The sequence below is a fragment of the Leuresthes tenuis genome, unplaced genomic scaffold, assembly GCF_036924035.1.
Source record: "Leuresthes tenuis unplaced genomic scaffold, fLeuTen1.0.hap1 SCAF_22, whole genome shotgun sequence".
Classification (NCBI taxonomy): Eukaryota; Metazoa; Chordata; class Actinopteri; order Atheriniformes; family Atherinopsidae; genus Leuresthes; species Leuresthes tenuis.
This window is the reverse complement of record NW_027325376.1, coordinates 6,670,006-6,691,032: the sequence shown is the minus strand read 5'-3', so window position 1 is coordinate 6,691,032 and position 21,027 is coordinate 6,670,006. Positions and strand designations below refer to the sequence as shown.

Sequence of the window (21,027 nt, the reverse complement as noted above, 5' to 3'; positions counted from 1 at the left end):
CGTCCCGCATGTTGCTCTTGAAAGTGGAACAACTATAAGCTGCATTTGAAGAAGAAAATGTGATCCAAGAGGAGTTTTTAAGACCCGTGGATGTGTTTTTGCCATATAAATACTTTCTTTTGTTGGTTTATTCCTTTATTTAGATCGTACTGCTTATACATTGCCTTCAGACATGCACATACTTTCATAAAACTGTTTTCTGTTAATGTAAATGTTAGTGTTGCATTCACGGTTCGTGTCACTTTTAAATGTAACATGAGCAGAGAAGGACGCAATGTGAAAGAGTTTGGCATCGGCCACTTTTTAGAAATCATCTGACCGCGTGACCTGATGCTTCCTGTGCACACGCGCTTCCCAGAGGTGGATGGCTGTCGTCCAATTAGGAGCGACTGTTGGAGAGGAGACAGAAAGTGGAATCTGGACGATCTAAAGCTAAGTGTGGAGCTTTTAACTGGGTGACAGGGACCTTTTCACACAGAAATCTCCTTCACCGGACACGTCGAGAGGTTTTGCTCGGATACGAAGCCCATTATCGGACATCAGAGAGGAACTGCGCGGCGGAGTTGTTTCCTTCCAGAGACTGAAGAGAAAGGGTGAGATGAAAGTTTCTGGTTGTCTGCCCTTGTTCACTGCTTTCTTTCTTTCTGCATGCATGCATGTATATTGGACATAGTTAGGAACACTCGAGCTTTGATTTTGAAGGAGTTTGTCTTATTTTACTGGAAAAGTCTGTTCATTTTTACCGGTTTGTTGTTTATCGTTGGAAACAGTCAGACGCCATAAAACCTCTTAAGGTTTATGTCCTGCGAAATGGGAGCAGACTGCTTCTCCTGACAAATTTCCTCTAATGTCTGCGGTCTGTCTTTCCTTGTTTTGGTGCTGGTGTCCCATTTGTTTTGGCCTGGCAGACTGTGGGAATGTAGCCAAGCCCATATTAGTACTTGAAAGAGGAGCCTAAAACACAAAGACACCTTTCATGTACTGAAACATGACTTTTAATCTTATTTACTATCTGTGCTGAACCAAGACACCAGGCTAAAGGATTCAGTGAAGCAGAGGTAAAACATTTTACTGTCAATATGAAAGGAGGTCAGTTTCCAATGTAAACGCTGGTTCCCCTTCTTGTACACAGCTTCACAGTTTGCCTCAAAGTTTAGCTTATTGTCGATGATGGTCCCAAGATATTTATAGTTTTCTACACACTCCACTGTCTGACCCTTAATGATGGCGAGTTCCTTCGCTCTGGAAAGTTTCCTAAAGTCAATATGCATATCTTTGTAACTTTATTAAAAACTGAAGGTAGATGTAGTCAATTATTTTTCCTTTTCTCTTGTAATCATTATTTGTTTTATCTTCTGAATCAGGAGAATTTTTCGACTTTTATTGTTGAACTTTGATAACATGAGTCTGTGTCACAGTGATTTTTATATTCCCCTGCAGGTTAGAGTCCTCGTTACTGAAAATGTCAAACAGCCAGTTAGTTCAGAACATCCGCAGGCCTCCTCAACCCTCGGCGCCGGTACTCGGTGAGCTGCACTGTCAGAGGCGAACACACATCTCATAGTTTCTGTTCTTGTGAAGAAAGTTGTCCGTAATTGTTTGATTATTTCTTCTTGCAGGATTTTCAAAGTTTCTTTGCGTTATGCCCATTGCTCAGATTGCAATTGGTGAGTCACAGAACCAGTATTGAATCAGGCAGATGTGTTATTCTACTATTATAGATATGAAGTAACTGTAGAATTTGGATTAATATCCTGTCCTCACCCCCTGTGTCCACCAGGGGCAGTATACCTGAATGACTGTCCACGCCAGCACTACATTCCCATCTATCTGATAGTGACGGGGGTCTTTGGCCTGGTGCTGGTGGTGTTCTCCTGCCTCCCCTGCGCTCAGCAGCCCGATGACAGCACCATCAACCCGCTGAGCTGGGTCTGCAAAACCTGGAACTCGCTGATTTCTTTCTTCCTCTTCTGCTGGTTCATCACTGGTGAGCGACTCATTGACATGTCTCTGGTCGGCTGGCAACTGTTAAAGCTGCTGCGTTCAAAGACAAACTGCTGATGAGATCACAGATAAGATTAAGTATTAACACCTGGTTCCGATCAATGCATTATTAGCAGGCTTGTGCAGAACTTAACAATCTTTTAAAGAGATCTATTTCATCTGAATCAGGTGTGTTGAAACTGGGAAACATCTAAAACCTGCAGGACAGCAGCACTCGAGGACCGGATGTGGACATCCCTGCTTTACACCCTTTAGAATTTATGTAAAATCTGAAAAACTTTAAGCTTCAGTAGCAAAACCTGAATATCTGAGCATGTTATAGTGCATGAAGTCTCACAGCTGAAGCAGCATGAGGGCCCTGCAGAGGAAAAATACTCCTTCTCCAAACTGTCCATTCAGTCATGATAGCAGACATTATCTCTTCCATGATAAGCCTCCTCCAAGCTGTAATTTCCCTAAATTCCTCCATTAAAGATTTCCTGATGAGTTTGTGACCTGAAGCTGTGTGTGTGGATCCTCGTGTTTATCTCATGCATGAATACATGATGAACTTGTGGCTGTTAAGATGCATGACTCAGCGGAGGTGTGACACCTTTACGCTGCACAGAGGCAGCAAGCTTTACCAATCTGCTTTGGAAGTAACATTAAGGTGTGCCAGCTGTGGAACTGACCTACTGTAGTTACACATATCAGCCACTAGATGTCCTCATAACTCCTTTTTTCATTGTTAGTTGCTCACAAACAACTCCTGTTTTCATGTAAAATAAATTAGAGGAGCAGTCTGCAGCTGGGCTGAACCATCTGTAGACCATGTGACTTAAAGAGGAAGCACATGTTCAGTCCCTCAGCTCTCAGTCCTCTAAACTTCACAGCTTATGTCCAGTTGGGCAGAATCACACCGAGTCCACTCTTTAACATCTGTCCCTGATCTTAAGATCACATTTATATTTTTCTCTCGTTTTCTTTTCTAGGTAATGTGTGGATTTACTCCATTTATGAACCGAACTACAACAAGAATACAACAAACGTGGATCCCTACTGTGATAAGACATTGTACCTGTTTGCCTTCTGGACCACCACGCTGGGCTACATCCTCATTGGTGTCTTCATGGTCATCGGCTGCTGCTGCTGCTGCTTCGGCCGACTCGCCCCCAACACCATCAATAACGTCTAGAGACTCTGAAACAAAGTTAATGACAGGATGCATTTCATGGGGCTGCGTAAGACGAGCTGAAGCTGGTGGAGTTTCTGCATCTTGTGTTCCACTCTTGTTGCATTACATGCACTTTAATGATCTGATTTGAGCTCCTAAATCTCAGAGAAAAGCAACAGAATTAGTTTGACAGCCCTGCTGGATGCATGCTTGATTCTCCGATGATTTATGTTTTGATACTGATTAGAAATCGTTGTCCACATTGTATTTTCTGCTTCTGCAAAAGCTCTGATGAATTTGTGTGTTGGATTTAAATTCAGCTGTATTTCCAAAAGATACACAAAGTGTATTTTTACATTTGGAGTCGGGGTTGAGTTCTAAAAAAATGTCCAAATCTTTGATGATTCCCCAGAGCACTATCAAATCCATCCTCTTCAAATGGAAATAACATAGTACCACAACAAACCTGCCAGGAGAGGACCGCCCACCTGAACTCACAGACCGGACAGGAGGGCATTAATCAGGGAGGCAGCACAGAGACCAAAGGTAACCCTGAAGGAGTCCCACAGCAGAGACGACAGTATCTGCCCATAGGACCACAATAAGCCGTACACTCCATAGAGCTGGGCTTTAAGGAAGAGTGGCCAAAAAAAGTTATTACTTAGTGTTAAAAATAAGAAGGCATGTTCTGAGTTTGCCAAAAGGAATGTGGGCGACTCCCCAGATGTTTGGAGGAAGATGCTCTGGTCAGATGAGACTAAAATTGAACTTTTCAGCCACCAAGGTAAACGCTATGTTTGGTGCAAACCCAACACATCCCATCACCCCAGGAACACCATCCCCACAGTGAAACATGGTGGTGGCAGCATCATGCTGTGGGGTGTTTTTCAGCAGCAGTGACGAGTTGAGGGAAAGATGGATGGTGCTAAATACGGGATATTCTTGAGCAAAACCAGTCTGCCTGTGATTTGAGACGGAGGTTCACCTTCCAGCAGGACAATGACCTGAAGCAGACTGCGAAAGCAACACTCGGGTGGTTTAAGGGGAAACATTTAAATGTGTTGGAACAGCCGAGTCAAAGTCCAGACCACAATCCAACTGAGAATCAGTGGTTAGACTTGATGATTGCTGTTCCCAAGCGAAAACCGTCCAACATGAAGGAGCTGGAACAGTTTTGCCCAGTGGCGAGATGTGGCTCATAGAGACTTATCCGAAGTGACTTGCAGCTGTAAATGCCGCAAAAAGTGCAGTTCTGCACGTTGAAGTTTTCTGTTATTTTGTCCTATCTGACCCTCCACAGGGGGGTGCAGGATGCCACTATTACCCTTCTTAAGTTCATATACAAGCATCTAGAGGGCAGCAAAAACCATGCCAGACTGTTATTTGTGGACTTTTCCTCAGCATTTAAAACGATTCAGCCGCACCTGCTTGTGGAAAAGCTCAGTGAACATGAAAGCTGGACTGTAACAATGGGGGTCAGAGTAAATGAGCACAGATCCCCACCAACAAAAACATCAACCGGATCCCCACAAGCCTGTGTTCTCTCTCTCCTTTTTACCATGCACACAAACGACTGCTGTCGTAAATTTGACAACCGTCACGTTGTTAAATTTGCAGATGACACAGTTATTGTGAGCCTGTTAAATGACACTGAAGTGTCCCATGGTCCTGTTTTAAATGAGTTTTTAAGGTGGCGCAGTGAAGCATTTTTAGAACTGAATGTCACAAAAACAAAGTGTGCATTGATTTTAGACGCAGCCTCCCTTCCCCTGTAAACGCCACAGCAAATGGAGAAAATGTGGAGGTTGTCGATTCATACAAGTCCCAGGGCACCATAAATGACAGCAAACTAACTTTTGAGGGAAACACTGACATGCTGATTAGGAAAAGCCAAAAGCGTGTGTTCTGTTTCAGGAAGTTTCAGGTCGACAGATCCCTGATGACAATGTTTTATAGATCATTTATAGATCTTTTATTGAGTCCTTTTCTTTTATTTGTTGGCTCGCATCACTCAACCTGAAACACAAAAACTCAATAACCAGGATAACGAAAGTCAGCAGTAAACTCATTGGCACTGACTCAGACAGAAACCCTCAGAACTGTATAGAACTGTATAATAGATATAATAATATATATATATAGATATAATAATTCCCGCCTCAGACAACCACCAGCCGATTCAAATTCTCCTTCATACCCTCTGCCATCTCACTGCTCAGCTCTGTACCACACAGGTAGCGTCATCATGGTTCATGTCTTATTCCAGTCTGCGTTTTTATTTATTTATCATTTTTATTTGCTTATAATTGATTTTCTGTGACTGTGTGTGTCGACCCTGATGTTGTCGTTGTTGTTTTTATTGCTACTACGGCAGAATCAAATGTCCCTCGTGGGACAAATAAAGGTTTTGAATCTTGAATCTATTTGTTGTTTGCTTCACAATAAAAAAGAAATTTTAAAAAATGATAAATCTTCAAAGTTGTGGGCGTGTTCTGTAAATTAAATGGTGCAAACTCTCAAACAATCCATTTTAATTCCAGGCTGTGAGGCAACAAAACGGGAAAAATGCCGAGGGGGGCGAACACGTTTTGCAAGGCACTGAACTCCACACCAGACGGCTGCTTTGTCTCTGTTCTGATTGTCACTGGGTTTTTTGTGCTTTTGTTTTTGTCTGTATTATGATTTTAATTCAGTTTTGGTCCCACTCGTTATGAGTTTGTTGTGTCTGATTATTTGTTTAGGTTAAAAGTCGTATGGCCTTATTTTGCCGCTGTTTTTTTTCTTATTTTGTTTCTTTGTTCTTTATTAGTTTATTCAATTGAAGTGACAACTGGTTTAATGTGATTGAGGGTGGCTGGCAGCTCCGCCCGTCCCGTTAAAGGCGGAGGTGTGAGACACACTATGAACACATGCAGGGATGATTTGATTTCCTTTACAGATTGTTTTGGTATTTTGTTTGATTTACTCACATTATTTGAATTATTTGAAGGAATTGTGTTCTTTTTTTTATTATATTATTTTTGGGAATTTCTGGCATCCTAGTTTGCATTGTTTGTCTGTGACCATCACCTTTACAGGTGAAACCAGTGCAGTCCTTTGGAGGATGCTCATCGCCAGCTGTTTTTGTTGTTTATTTTCAGTTGTTTAAAGGATTAAATAAAATGTATTTTTGTCCTGGAAATCATGTTCTGTCTGAGTAACCTTAAGACTCCCGAGGTGGACTTGGTTTAGGTCCCCCCAGGTGGCATTATTGAGCTTCTTTTACACTCCCAGTATTGTGTCACCACCCGACACACTTAGTTTTCCACACCTTTCTCCTGCACTTTGGCTTAGAGTTGTTAAATGAATGACATGGTGTAATAAATCGTGTGCTGTTTGTTAGAAAGGCTCCAGATTTCAATGATTAATATTTGTTATCCGTCTTTGTAGTTCCACCTTAAGGGTTTGTTATAACTGCCTTTGTTCTTAGACATTATGTATTCATATTCTGTATTTTACTAAATAACCTCTGTTCCTAGCTGGTACTTTTCCACTCTGCTCATACTGCACAACAGATGACCTTAAATGGTCCAAGACCTTAGAATGACATAAACAACTGGGTCAGACAAAACATCTCTATTAGGGCAGATAGGTCTGGTACATTAGATCCACGCCTAAAACAGCACTCACACACACACACACACACACACACATTGTTTATCACATCCAAAGAACACCACGAGGACAGTGGTTGACCTGATCATGCCACTAAAAACTGGCCAATTATATTATGACAAGTGTGAGTACAACCTCTGTGAGATAAAGCTGAATATAAATATGAAATGTTTCCGGATAACGGAGCTCGGCCTGACGGATTTCCTGCGGGAGCTCTGGCCCCCCGGTCCACCGCCGCAATATACTTTACATGTGACCACTAATAAATACTTTGTTTAATAAAAGATTTCTCCGGCTTGTTCTTGGGCTTCCAATGAAGGAATCGGTCTAACAGGTTAACATTGACCAAAGTAGTCCGCACCACCTTAAGAATGCAAGGTATTCTGGTTATTATAGTGGTACCAGAGAAGTGAGCGCCCGTTAAGTTGAGTTCAGTCATCATTTATATGCTGTTCAGCACCGAAGTGCCAGTGTGCGTCATTGTTGATTGTAAGTACATTATTTCGATTCGGTGTTTTCTCATGTTGAGGTTTACTTCATTTACCGTTTCCAGTCATGGTTGTATGTGTTCACGTGAGTTCCTCATTGCGTGCCTTAAGCACCGCCTTGGATACTTCTCTTTACCTTATTTATGGTCTATATAAGAGCTGGTATGGTAAATTGAGAGTGGTGAAGTTATTGCACTAATCAAGATTATTCTTAATGTCTGATCTTATACTGTGATAACCTGTATAGTGTAAATGCTACACTATCAAATACTATATTATTGCAATTATGTAATATATGATGGTATTCGTGTTTAAGCTCATTATGGTTTCCTTTTCTGCCTGTATTCTGCAGAACCACACACATTCACACACCTATTGCACCGTTTCCTGCCATGTAAACGGCCTGTAACTCGCCTGTGCCTGCCTCTCATCAGTAAAACTGCCTAAACTGGATTCCAATCTCCTCTGTTTGTGTCCTGACCGACGTCCCGGGAGCGAATATAGCTTAAACTCAGAATACACCAACCCTATACAGTCCTTTATTCTAGTCTCACCAACACTGTTGTTGAGCTGTAGTTTTTATTCTTCATTTTAAAATGCAACCTGAGCAGAGAAGGACGCATTATGAAGGAGTTTTGCATCGGCCCATTTTTACAAATCGATGCTGACCTCGATACTTCCTGTGCACACGCGCTTCCCACAGGTAGATGACTGTCGTCCAATTAGGAGCGGCTTTTATAGACAGGAGACTATCGAAAGCTAAGTGTGGAGCCTGAAGACAGGGACCTTTTCACACAGAAATCTCCTTCACCGGACACGTCGAGAGGTTTTGCTCGAATACGAAGCCCATTATCGGACATCAGAGAGGAAATGCGCGGCGGAGTTGTTTCCTTCCAGAGACTGAAGAGAAAGGGTGAGATGAAAGTTTCTGGTTGTCTGCTCTTGTTCACTGCATTCTTCACTGCGCTCATTCTAATAATGTTTTGTGCTCTTCTCTTACACATAGACAGGCTTTCCTGAATTTCAAGAGAAAAATTGGCCCAAAATATTTGACAATAAAAAAGGAAAATAAAAAAAGGATGAAAAAATTACAAATTTTTTAGCTTCTAATCAATTATTTTCCCTTTTCTCTTGTAATCGTTGGTTTTTATCTTCTAAATCAGCAATTTGAAGATTTTCAGTTATGGTTTCGTTTTGTCGTGTAGATCAACCATAATGTGTTTATGGTGTGCTGTGCAATAAAAATGGCAGAGTTCATACTGAAACTTTAATTATGCAGTTGTATTTTTCACATATTTAAAGTTTTATCATGGATTACGACTGCACGTGATGAGTGGTGTTGATCAATGATCAACATAGTTAGATTTTTTATCAGTTTTCTTGTAGATAAGGATCACTCTGCTTGGTTTCAGTCAGACTTTTATTGTTGAACTTTGATAACATGAGTCTGTGTCACAGTGATTTATATTCCTCTGCAGGTTTGAGTCCTCGTTACTGAAAATGTCAGACGACCTGGTTGTTCTGCCCGGGAAACCGGTACTCGGTGAGCTGCACTGTCAGAGGTGAACACACATCTCATAGTTTCTGTTCTTGTGAAGAAAGTTGTCAGTAAGTGTTTGATTATTCTTCTTGCAGGATGTTCAGTGCTGTTTACTTGCGTCATTCCCATTGCTGAGATTTCAATTGGTGAGTCACAGAACCAGTATTGAATCAGGCAGATGTGTTATTCTACTATTATAGATATGAAGTAACTGTAGAATTTGGATTAATATCCTGTCCTCACCCCCTGTGTCCACCAGGGGCAGTATACCTGAATGACTGTCCGCGCCAGCACTACATTCCCATCTATCTGATAGTGACGGGGGTCTTTAGTCTGGCGCTCTCCTGCTTCCCCGCCGCTCAGAAGCCCGATGACGGCACCATCAACCGGCCCTGCGCCACCTGGAACTCGCTGATTGCTTCCTTTCTCTTCTGCTGGTTCATCACTGGTGAGCGACTCATTGACACATGTCTCTGGTCGGCTGGCAACTGTTAAAGCTGCTGCGTTCAAAGACAAACCGCTGCTGTCCAGTGTGGAGCTTAATGTGAACTCCCTTACATCCTTCAGGATTTATGTCAAATCTGAATAAACTTTAAGCTTCAGCAGCAAAACCTGAATATGGGAGCATGTTATGGTGCATGAAGTCTCACAACTGAAGCAGCATGAGGGCCCTGCAGAGGAAAAATACTCCTTCTCCAAACTGTCCATTCAGTCATGATAGCAGACATTATCTCTTCCATGATAACCCTCCTCCAAGCTGTAATTTCCCTAAAGATTTCCTGATGAGTTTGTGACCTGAAGCTGTGTGTGTGGATCCCCCAGTGGCAGAAATTCTTATTTGTGAAGTAGCTCAAAAAAATTATAAATATTTACATAATATTTTTATATTTTATATATTTTTATATATTATATATTTACATAGACAACAACAACAATAACTAGAAAATTTCTGAAGAAATTTTGATGGGTGCCCAGCTGCTGCCCGTCTTCTGCCCGTCCACACACACACACAGAGAGACAGAGAAGCTGGTAGTTGCCAGTCAAGCATTATATGATCATAATCCAGTCTTAAATATGAGATTCAGGCTTGTTCTGGTGAAATCTGCCTGCTTTAGACACATAAGGCCCGGTTGATCTGTTCAGAATAATGGAGAACATATGAGTGAATGCGTGCTATCGTGCGCATTTGTCTCATCAGGGTCTGGTTTGAACCTATTAATCTGTTCAGATTAATGAATTAATTAATTAATGAAATTTCCTCCTCGTCCGTTGCTCCACTACAGCACTGAGAGGGTCGAGCCTTCTGCCTATAACAGAACTGGCCTTTTTCACCAGTTTGTCCAGGCGCCACAGTTTTTGTCTGTAGAGCAACTCCTGCAGCAGACAACAGCATAGAACAGTGCACTCTCAATGTTAGTGTGATAAAACATGCATCATATCACTGCAGACATTGAAGGACCTGAGCCGTCTCAGGAAGAAGAGACGACTCTGGCCCCTCCTGTACACTTGATGATCAGCTATGATGAACTTGTGGCTGTTAAGATGCATGACTCAGTGGAGGTGTGACACCTTTACGCTGCACAGAGGCAGCAAGCTTTACCAATCTGCTTTGGAAGTAACATTAAGGTGTGCCAGCTGTCGAACTGACCTACTGTAGTTACACACATCAGCCACTAGATGTCCTCATAACTCCTTTTTTCATTGTTAGTTGCTCACAAACAACTCCTGTTTTCTTGTAAAATAAATGAGAGGAGCAGTCTGCAGCTGGGCTGAACCATCTGTAGACAATGTGACTTAAAGAGGAAGCACATGTTCAGTCCCTCAGCTAAACTTCACAGCTTATGTCCAGTTGGACAGAATCACACCGAGTCCACTCTTTAACATCTGTCCCTGATCTTAAGATCACATTTATATTTTTCTCTCGTTTTCTTTTCTAGGTAATGTGTGGATTTACTCCATTTATGAACCGAACTACAACAAGAATACAACAAACGTGGATCCCTACTGTGATAAGACATTGTACCTGTTTGCCGTCTGGACCACCACGCTGGTCTACATCCTGATTGGTTTCGCCCTTGTCACCTGCTGCTGCTGCTGCTGCTTCGGCATCAGCATCAGCACCAGCTCCAGCTCCAGCTCCAGCAGCACCACCATCAGCAGAAGCATCAGCATCAGCAGAAGCAGCAGCAACAACCGCCGCCCAGTCCCCAACACCATCAATGACGTCTAGAGACTCTGAAACAAAGTTAATGACAGGATGCATTTTAATGGGGCTGCGTAAGACGAGCGTGCTGCTGAAGCTGGTATTAATCGTTGTCCACATTGTATTTTCTGCTTCTGCAAAAGCTCTGATGAATTTGTGTGTTGGATTTAAATTCAGCTGTATTTCCAAAAGATACACAAAGTGTATTTTTACATTTGGAGTCGGGATTGGGTTCTAAAAAAAGGTCAAAATCTTTGATGATTCCCCAGAGCACCATCAAATCCATCCTCTTCAAATGGAAAGAACATAGTACCACAACAAACCTTTCAACAGAGGACCGCCCACCTGAACTCACAGACCGGACAGGAGGGCATTAATCAGGGAGGCAGCACAGAGACCAAAGGTAACCCTGAAGGAGTCCCACAGCAGAGACGACAGTATCTGCCCATAGGACCACAATAAGCCGTACACTCCATAGAGCTGGGCTTTAAGGAAGAGTGACCAAAAAAAGTTATTACTTAGTGTTAAAAATAAGAAGGGGGAACAGTTATACACGCTGAAGTTTTCTGTTATTTTGTCCTATTTGCTGTTTGCTTCACAATAATAAAAATAACTAGAAAATTTCTGAAGAAATTTTGATGGGTGCCCAGCTGCTGCCCGTCTTCTGCCCGTCCACACACACACACACAGAGAGGCAGAGAGGCTGGTAGTTGCCAGTCAAGCATTATATGATCATAATCCAGTCTTAAATATGAGATTCAGGCTTGTTCTGGTGAAATCTGCCTGCTTTAGACACATAAGGCCTGGTTGATCTGTTCAGAATAATGGAGAACATATGAGTGAATGTCTCGTCAGCAGCTGCCATGAACCTGTTAATCTGTTCAGATTAAAGGAAATTTATGAGTTAGTGCGCGCTATCGCGCGCATTTGTGTCGTCAGGGGCTGCCATGAAGCTGCTAATCTGATCAGATTAATGGAAATTTATGAGTTAGTGCGCGCTATCGCGCGCATTTGTGTCGTCAGGGGCTGCCATGAAGCTGCTAATCTGTTCAGATTAATGAAAAACATGAGTTAGTGCGTGCTATCGCACGCATTTGTCTCCTCAGCAGCTGGCATGAACCTGTTAATCTGTTCTGAATAATGGAAATTTATGAGTTAGTGCGCGCTATCGCGCGCATTTGTGTCATCAGGGGCTGCCATGAAGCTGTTAATCTGATCAGATTAATGGAAATTTATGAGTTAGTGCGCGCTATCGCGCGCATTTGTCTCATCAGGGGCTGGCATGAACCTATTAATCTGTTCAGATTAATGAAAAACATGAGTTAGTGCGTGCTATCGCACGCATTTGTCTCCTCAGCAGCTGGCATGAACCTGTTAATCTGTTCTGAATAATGGAAATTTATGAGTTAGTGCGCGCTATCGCGCGCATTTGTGTCATCAGGGGCTGCCATGAAGCTGTTAATCTGATCAGATTAATGGAAATTTATGAGTTAGTGCGCGCTATCGCGCGCATTTGTCTCATCAGGGGCTGCCATGAAGCTGTTAATCTGTTCTGAATAATGGAAATTTATGAGTTAGTGCGTGCTATCGCACGCATTTGTCTCCTCAGCAGCTGGCATGAACCTGTTAATCTGTTCTGAATAATGGAAACTTATGAGTTAATGCGTGCTATCGCACGCACTTGTCTCACGAGCGGCTGGCATGAATCTGTTTAACCATGTTGGCTGCCCTGCTGTTGCCCCGCTGCTGCCCTGCTGCTGCCCTGCTCCTGCACTGCTGCTGCCCTGCTCCTGCCCTGCTTACTCTGACCTCATCAGCCATCTTGGCTCTGCCCTCATCCGCCATCTTGGCTCTGCCCTCATCAGCTGTGATAGAACAGGGCAGCCTTCTTGGGTGTGGTCAGCATTAGTTGCTATGGGCAACAGCTGTGCCTGCCAACTGCCAACTGCCGAATTCTGCACCTCACTTTGTCCCCTTAAAATCATGGGGTTTTCATATTGAGGCAGAAATCTGGAACAAAACGCTCGCTGTTCGAAAAGTAGAAGTCGTATCCGAATAATTCTTTCACCGTGAGCGCCAGAAGGGACGGGGGAAGCCAGCGGTGTCATTTTTATTCTTCTAACCCCCGTGGCTCCTTTATTATGGCAGTTTTAAAATGATTTTTCACACTGATTTCAGGGCTCGGCCGTTTTATAATGGGATGGAATGTTCCCTCTCTGCGCTCAGAGGGGATTTGTGAGAAATCTGTGAGGCCCAGCTCAATGACAGTCACATTGGGTGAAAGACAACTAAAATACCTACGTTTTGATGTATAATTTATCAAGATCAGGCAGATATTTTGGACGTGAGAGGCATTTGTTCGAGAAATTGTTTTTTAAAGATTTTTAGAGTGACAGTTACAGTGTAACTGACATTAGACGACCTCCTCTGGACACCTAAAACGTAAACTGCCGTTGTGTCAAAGCCGTATAAGCTATTAACAAGCCCTTTACCACAGTTAAAGCTGAGTCTTTCCTGTCACACACAAACTTTGAATGATGTGTGTATGACCTTGTATGGCTGAGTTCAGAGGCCTCCAATGTGAGGCAGTTTGGGGCTCGAAGAGCCCCAAACTGCCTCTTTTTGGCCTTCTCCATTCATTTTCCCATTGACAATTTGCCCGCTTTTTCCCATTTATCCGCTATTTCTTTCGAGTAATGAGAGAGAAAAGTAATAGCACACTTCTGCCCATCGGCGCGCACGCAGCCATGTATTTTTTATTTTAGTCGGACCAACGCTGTGGGACGAGTAGCGCGCCGAAAAACGTGACGGAAGCGGAAAAATAATAAGTATGAGCAATAGTAATATGTGTGCCCTGCCTATGGCATGGGGCACCCATAATAATAATACATCTTCAAAGTTGTAGGCATGTTCTGTAAATGAAATGGTTCAAACTCTCAAACAATCCATTTAATTCCAAAATAAACGTGAAAAAAATGCCAGGGGGATGAATACTTTTGCAAGGCACTGTAGGTCTTTAAAGAATCCAACAGCAAAAGATTGTTTCCGTTGGAGCATGTCGCCCTCTTCTCAATCTGAAACAAACGGTGGCGCTGCAGAGCGGCAGGTGATTTGGTCACAGAAGCTGACAACCTGCTGGCTGGATGTGATTCCATAAAACAGCCGAGTAGTCCTCGGTTCTGATTCTCCAAAGATCTTCAACAATCCAAGACGCAGGATGACAAATAGGGATGGGAATTGTTAAGAATTTAGCAATTCCGCTTCCATTATCGATATATTGCTTATCAATTTGGTTCCCTTATCCATTCTCATCCAATTATATACAGTACAAATGGTTTTGGTTGCAGTAAAACTTTAATTTCAAGTATGCACCAACATTTTATAGATTTTCGCCTCTGTCATTTTACTTTCCCCTGCCTCAGTTAAAGGGGTCGCTGCAGGTATGAGTGAGCCTGCCTCACTCTTGCAGTCCTCATCAACTAAATGTTATTATCAGATGGAAATTATTCATACAGTATGTCGCTAACATTACAATCAATTGCACACGTTACTAAAGTTGATCTTCACTGAGACACAAATTAGTTCGACACCGCTTCAACGCAGATGAAGTGGCGCCGACTGGAGACTTGACCCAGGTTTTTAAGCAGGAGAAAATCGGTCCAGCACAGGTGAGTCGGATCATGAAGCCACTCTGAGAACAGTGCCCAAGGAAGGTGGTAAAACAGGAGAGAGAGCAGAGGAGGGAAAATCAAAGAATAACACAAAAACGCAAAGCAAAATATGGATATTGTATGTTTGTATTGTTGTCTATGGGTGAGTTTGGTGTTTTACAGTAATTTGGAGGCTTCTGGTACAACAAGTGTAGGTTGGATAATCATAAGAGCTTGAATAAGGGCAACTTGACTTCAAGCTCTTATGATTACCATGACCTGGATGACTGAGAATCTTTATCAACAAGTTGGTTGAACAGCTCGGAGAGTTGCTTTGTCAAAGAGAAGAGCAATTTTCCTACGTTTTGATGGAAAAATGGTGCCTGTAGAGTAAAAACTTTGGATGCTGCAGCAGGTTAAAGAAAGTTTCAGCTTCCCTAACATCCGATTTCATTTTCAGACCTGTTAAAGGACCGGATCTTTTTCTTAAATCTTGATGGTTAAAGTCTAATAATTTGAAGAGGGTGTACTTTCTTTTCCACGTTACCGTCTGTGGTTGGAGCTCCACAGCACTGTTAGACAAAAGGTTCATTCAGCCCTTATCTGTTCTTATTTGCCAGCATTTACTGGATCCGTCCCGCATGTTGCTCTTGAAAGTGGAACAACTATAAGCTGCATTTGAAAAGGAAAATGTGATCCAAGAGGAGTTTTTAAGACCTGTGGGTGTGTTTATGCCATATAAATACTTTCTTTTGTTGGTTTATTCCTTTATTTAGATCGTACTGCTCATACATTGCCTTCAGACATGCACATACTTTCACAAAACTGTTTTCTGTTAATGTAAATGTTAGTGTTGCATTCACGGTTCGTGTCACTTTTAAATGTAACATGAGCAGAGAAGGACGCGATGTGAAAGAGTTTGGCATCGGCCACTTTTTAGAAATCATCTGACCGCGTGACCTGATGCTTCCTGTGCACACGCTGTCGTCCAATTAGGAGCGACTGTTGGAGAGGAGACAGAAAGTGGAATCTGGACGATCTAAAGCTAAGTGTGGAGCCTTTATAAAGAATGGCAGGGACTTTTCAAGCCCATTATCGGACATCAGAGAGGAACTGCGCGGCGGAGTTGTTTCCTTCCAGAGACTGAAGAGAAAGGGTGAGATGAAAGTTCCTGCTTGTCTGCCCTTGTTCACTGCTTTCTTTCTTTCTGCATGTATATTGGACAAAGTTAGGAACACTCGAGCTTTGCTTTTGAAGGACTTTGTCTTATTTTATTTTGAAAGTCTATTTATTCTTACCGGTTTGTTGTTTATCGTTGGAGATAATTCAGAGAGGAGCCTAAAATACAAAGACACCTACAGTACATGACTTTTAATCTTGTTTACTATCTGTGCTGGAACTTATCTTTTGGAAATAGATCAGTCTAACAATGTTCTGTGCACTTCTCTTACACATACACAGGTTTTCCTGTATTTAAAGATACAAATTGGCCCAAAATATTTGACATTACCACTTCTTTCACCTTCCCATGTGTCCAAAGGGAAAATGAAACAACTACTAATGTTTTAGCTTCTATGCATGGCACTGGAGCACACAATCGTCTCGAGGTTTCCGTCACAATTTTTTTTTCTAATCCCTCACCGTAGGTCTTCCCGGGATAAAATGCAAATCCCTGTGTGTCCAGCGATCGGGAATATTGTGCTTGTATTTTTATCTCTCATCACTTGAACAGAATCCTGGAAAATCGGGAGAAAAAAAATGTGAATTTTGGCACAATGTAAACGTATTAAAATTTATAAGTAATGCGACAAAAACAGCCCTATTTGGAGGCCTCATAACTCAGCCATATGGCATCACACAGACATCAATCAAAGTTCAAACTGGACAGGAAAGACTCAACTTTAACTCTACTAAAGGTTTTTGTTGATATATTTTATAGCTTTGACACAACGGCAGTTTAGGTTTTAGGAAAAATAAGGACTCTTCTCACACCCCTGTCCTGGGGTCAACTTGAAATTAATACCAAAATCACTCAAACAAATGCCTCTCACGTCCAAAATACTGCAAAACGTAGGTATTTTTATCCTCTTTCACCCATTATCAAAGTCATTGTGCTTGGCCTCACGATTTTCACCTCTTTTCACAGCGACCACTCGGGCTCCCATGCACAGCCAGGTCACCTCATCTCCTTATTAAATCAATGTGAAGCCGTTTTTAAAACTGAAATACCGTACATAGGAGCAGAATAAAAATGACTTATACTTTTCCAACATATGTATCAGTATTGAACACCAAGGTCCTCAGTCAGTTGAGCACAAAGTGAAAGCAGTCCTGTCTGTCTGGGCTGGTCTTACAATGCTCACACTGCTTATGAGGGCACAGCCAAGATGGCTGACCTATTATAACAGGTTTATGCCAGCCCCTGTGTTATGTCTGCTCCAAATACAATATAACATGACAGCCTCTATCTCTCTGCGGGCATCAAAATTTCTTCAGAAACATTCTTATCAATTATTTTCCCTTTTCTCTTGTAATCGTTGGTTTTTATCTTCTCAATCAGGAGAATTTTTGCCTTAACTTTCAGTTATGGTTTTGTTTTGTCGTGTAGATCAACCATAATGTGTTTATGGTGTGCTGTGCAATAAAAATGGCAGAGGTCATACTGAACCTTAAACTATGCAGCTGTATTGTTCACGTATTTAAAGTTTTATCATGGATTACGACTGCACGTGATGAGTAGTTTAATTACAGAATGGTCTCCATGTCGGATTGAATGTGAGAAAACATTAAAATTAAACAGCTTACAGTAATTTCTGGCAAAGACAGACCACAGATCCTGACTTCTGACAGGCAACGGACTCAAAAGTGTTGATCAATGATCAACATAGTATGATTTTTTCAGTTTTCTTGTAAATAAGGATCACTCTGCTTGGTTCAGACTTTTATTGTTGAACTTTGATAACATGAGTCTGTGTCACAGACATTTATATTCCTCTGCAGGTTTGAGTCCTCGTTACTGAAAATGTCAGACGACCTGGTTGTTCTGCCCGTGGCGCTGATACTCGGTGAGCTGCACTGTCAGAGGTGAACACACATCTCATAGTTTCTGTTCTTGTGAAGGAAGTTGTCCGTAAGTGTTTTATTATTTTTTCTTGCAGGAAGTTCAGGGTTGATTACGTGCGTTATGCCCATTGCTCAGATTTCAATTGGTGAGTCACAGAACCAGTATTGAATCAGGCAGATGTGTTATTCTACTATTATAGATATGAAGTAACTGTAGAATTTGGATTAATATCCTGTCCTCACCCCCTGTGTCCACCAGGGGCAGTATACCTGAATGACTGTCCGCGCCAGCACTACATTCCCATCTATCTGATAGTGACGGGGGTCTTTAGTCTGGCGCTGTCCTGCTTCCCCACCGCTCAGAAGTCCGATGACGGCACCATCAACCGGCCCTGCGCCACCTGGAACTCGCTGATTTCTTCCTTCCTCTTCTGCTGGTTCATCACTGGTGAGCGACTCATTGACACATGTCTCTGGTCGGCTGGCAACTGTTAAAGCTGCTGCGTTCAAAGACAAACCGCTGATGAAGTGGTCCCAGTAGAGTGCCTGTGTAGAAATCCCTCCGTTAGCTCTCCTATAGCCGCAAGTAGCCACATAACAGCAGCTATGAGCTAACAGAGCTATAGCACACGTTCATTCATTCATTCTTCTTAAAGTATTGGTGAAATAAAGACAGATAATGCCTTATTTAGAGGCTGCATGTCTCTGCCCTGTTCACTCCGTTATATGGATATACGCCAATCGCGAGTTATCTAAATAGCTTCTGATGGACGCCGTTCTCGGTGAGTAGATGAACGTATTTCATGCCAGAAATAAGGTCCGGTCTAACAATACTGGAGTTCCCCTTTAACGTGTGCCAGCTGTCGAACTGACCTACTGTAGTTACACATATCAGCCACTAGATGTCCTCATAACTCCTTTTTTTCATTGTTAGTTGCTCACAAACAACTCCTGTTTTCATGTAAAATAAATTAGAGGAGCAGTCTGCAGCTGGGCTGAACCATCTGTAGACCATGTGACTAAAAGAGGAAGCACATGTTCAGTCCCTCAGCTCTCAGTCCTCTAAACTTCACAGCTTATGTCCAGTTGGGCAGAATCACACCGAGTCCACTCTTTAACATCTGTCCCTGATCTTAAGATCACATTTATATTTTTCTCTCGTTTTCTTTTCTAGGTAATGTGTGGATTTACTCCATTTATGAACCGAACTACAACAAGAATACAACAAACGTGGATCCCTACTGTAATAAGTCATTGTACCTGTTTGCCTTCTGGACCACCACGCTGGGCTACATCCTGATTGGTGTCTTCATGGTCATCAGCTGCTGCTGCTGCTGCGGCATCAGCATCAGCAGCATCAGCACCAGCTCCAGCACCATCAACAGAAGCATCAGCATCAGCAGAAGCAGCAGCAACAACCGCCGCCCAGCCCCCAACACCATCAATGACGTCTAGAGACTCTGAAACAAAGTTAATGACAGGATGCATTTCATGGGGAGCGTGCTGCTGAAGCTGGTGGAGTTTCTGCATCTCGTGTTCCACTCTTGTTGCATTACATGCACTTTAATGATCTGATTTGAGCTCCTAAATCTCAGAGAAAAGCAACAGAATTAGTTTGACAGCCCTGCTGGATGCATGCTTGATTCTCAGATGATTTATGTTTTAACACTGATTAGAAATCGTTGTCCACATTGTATTTTCTGCTTCTGCAAAAGCTCTGATGAATTTGTGTGTTGGATTTAAATTCAGCTGTATTTCCAAAAGATACACAAAGTGTATTTTTATATTTAGAGCCTCAACTTGTGGCTCAGACTTTATGCAGAGTGCAAGATGAAATTATTAAATCACTGTTTTTAATTGAATCCTTGTATTTCTGTGATACTTGTGTGAATGAATGAGCCGTGATACTTTAATATAATTAGAACGGTGTAGCAACAATAAGATGTTTGCTCTTCATGTAAACTCGCCTCCTATGAACAGATCTTACAGATAGAGACCAGAGAAGTTCATACTTTATAAAATATCTCTGATAGCGGTTTGATAGCAGTTGGTTTGCGTGGGTATTTTGCTTTTAACTGCAGTGTTACATCAAGGGTTTTTACTGAAACGGCTGATGCTTCTGCCCTTTGATGACTTACTTGCAGTCACGTTGGCCACATGTGTTGACTTTAAAGCGTGCGTCGGCCTTTCAACACAAAGCCACAAGTTGATTTTCTGCATCTCGGGTTTGTTTGATCCTGATCTTCAAACACCTAAATGGGCTTTAAAATATCACTGATAGTTAAAACAGCTTTTTTGGGTGTTATCAGCCATAGATTTGAGTCAGTATTGAGTATTTAGAGCAGATGGGAGAATACTGGTTTAATTAAAAAATGCAGAGCCTCGATGTGTCTTTTTTGCACCAGAGTTTGCAGACAGGTTGAATTACTGGATTTGTTGAAAAGACAAATACAGTGTTGGACTTTTGGAGCTTTTTCATGCATTCAGCATCTGTCGTGTTCTGATGATGATAAAGTTCTTCTGAAACCATGTCAGAAAACTAGTTCAAAGTACACCTGTACCAAGCTGGAATTTGTTTTGATCTCATATTTGATTGTTTTCCTTTTCTTTTAAAATGAGATTTCAACCGATGGCTTGCTGCTCGTTTCACCTGCTGCTCGTTCACAATCAGCACACCTGTCTTCACTCACCTAATCCCTCTTCAGCACTTCTTAAACCACCAGTTTTCCTCTGATCCTCTGTTTGAAATCATTCCCCCCGTCCTGCCATCTGTTTGCTTTCCTTCATTTTCTTGTCAGCCTCGCTCTAAAGTGAGCGTTTGCTTTGGTTTCCTTTGAGCTGTAATGTGACAAAGACTGTCTCATCAACATATTAAGACACAAAATCATAATTCTAGGGAGATATTTCATATTATTGAGTTTCTTTTGTGTGTAGAAGTCTACAGTTCACATTCAAATTCTCCTCATTTGTTAAGGATCTTTGTTTGTTCTATGAGTTGGAAATATGGAGCTTCAGCTTCATTTAGTTAAAGCCAAAAAACAAAAATCATTGTTAATTTATTGATTTATTGACACCATTTGATCTTGACCTCTTGGGCTAGTGATGCTAGATGATAAAAGATCCCTGGATGTGTTGAAAAGCATGGTTGTCCCTCATTTTCATCCTTTCAGTTTGGTTTTCTCCTTTATTTTGACCTCGTACATATAATACAAATATAAAATGCTAACTTTTCACATCTTTACACAATATATCATCAAAATAGTTAGAAGAGG

The 21,027-nt window shown here is 42.0% G+C and overlaps 2 protein-coding genes across 3 annotated transcripts; both read left to right on the top strand.

The window, feature by feature from the left end:
• Positions 1 to 401: 401 nt before the first annotated feature.
• On the top strand, positions 402 to 19,493 carry LOC140282129 (transmembrane protein 272-like). Of its 2 annotated transcripts, none has more exons than XM_072376708.1 (5): positions 402 to 593; positions 1,441 to 1,526; positions 17,851 to 17,901; positions 18,015 to 18,203; positions 18,930 to 19,493. In XM_072376708.1, the coding sequence occupies exons 2-5, from the start codon at positions 1,463 to 1,465 to the stop codon at positions 19,208 to 19,210; spliced, it is 585 nt and encodes a 194-aa protein (XP_072232809.1). In that variant the 5' UTR covers positions 402 to 593; positions 1,441 to 1,462; the 3' UTR covers positions 19,211 to 19,493. The 2 variants fall into 2 exon arrangements, with proteins under 2 accessions (XP_072232809.1, XP_072232810.1); XM_072376709.1 differs by lacking the exons at positions 402 to 593; positions 1,441 to 1,526 and adding exons at positions 8,061 to 8,212; positions 8,778 to 8,842.
• On the top strand, positions 1,569 to 4,534 carry LOC140282130 (transmembrane protein 272). The gene is made up of 3 exons (XM_072376710.1): positions 1,569 to 1,667; positions 1,781 to 1,987; positions 2,976 to 4,534. Exons 1-3 carry the CDS (start codon positions 1,643 to 1,645, stop codon positions 3,176 to 3,178), a joined length of 435 nt encoding a protein of 144 aa, XP_072232811.1. The 5' UTR covers positions 1,569 to 1,642; the 3' UTR covers positions 3,179 to 4,534.
• Positions 19,494 to 21,027: the final 1,534 nt, after the last annotated feature.

What these genes read in the sequence shown, in the direction of transcription:
- LOC140282129 (XM_072376708.1), top strand. Translation starts at nt 1,463, where the DNA reads ATGTCAAACAGCCAGTTAGTTCAGAACATCCGCAGGCCTCCTCAACCC. An exon ending in CATTGCTCAGATTTCAATTG is followed by an intron (nt 17,902 to 18,014) that starts GTGAGTCACAGA and finishes TGTGTCCACCAG; the next exon opens with GGGCAGTATACCTGAATGAC. An exon ending in CTTCTGCTGGTTCATCACTG is followed by an intron (nt 18,204 to 18,929) that starts GTGAGCGACTCA and finishes TTTCTTTTCTAG; the next exon opens with GTAATGTGTGGATTTACTCC.
- LOC140282130 (XM_072376710.1), top strand. Translation starts at nt 1,643, where the DNA reads ATGCCCATTGCTCAGATTGCAATTG. An exon ending in CATTGCTCAGATTGCAATTG is followed by an intron (nt 1,668 to 1,780) that starts GTGAGTCACAGA and finishes TGTGTCCACCAG; the next exon opens with GGGCAGTATACCTGAATGAC. An exon ending in CTTCTGCTGGTTCATCACTG is followed by an intron (nt 1,988 to 2,975) that starts GTGAGCGACTCA and finishes TTTCTTTTCTAG; the next exon opens with GTAATGTGTGGATTTACTCC.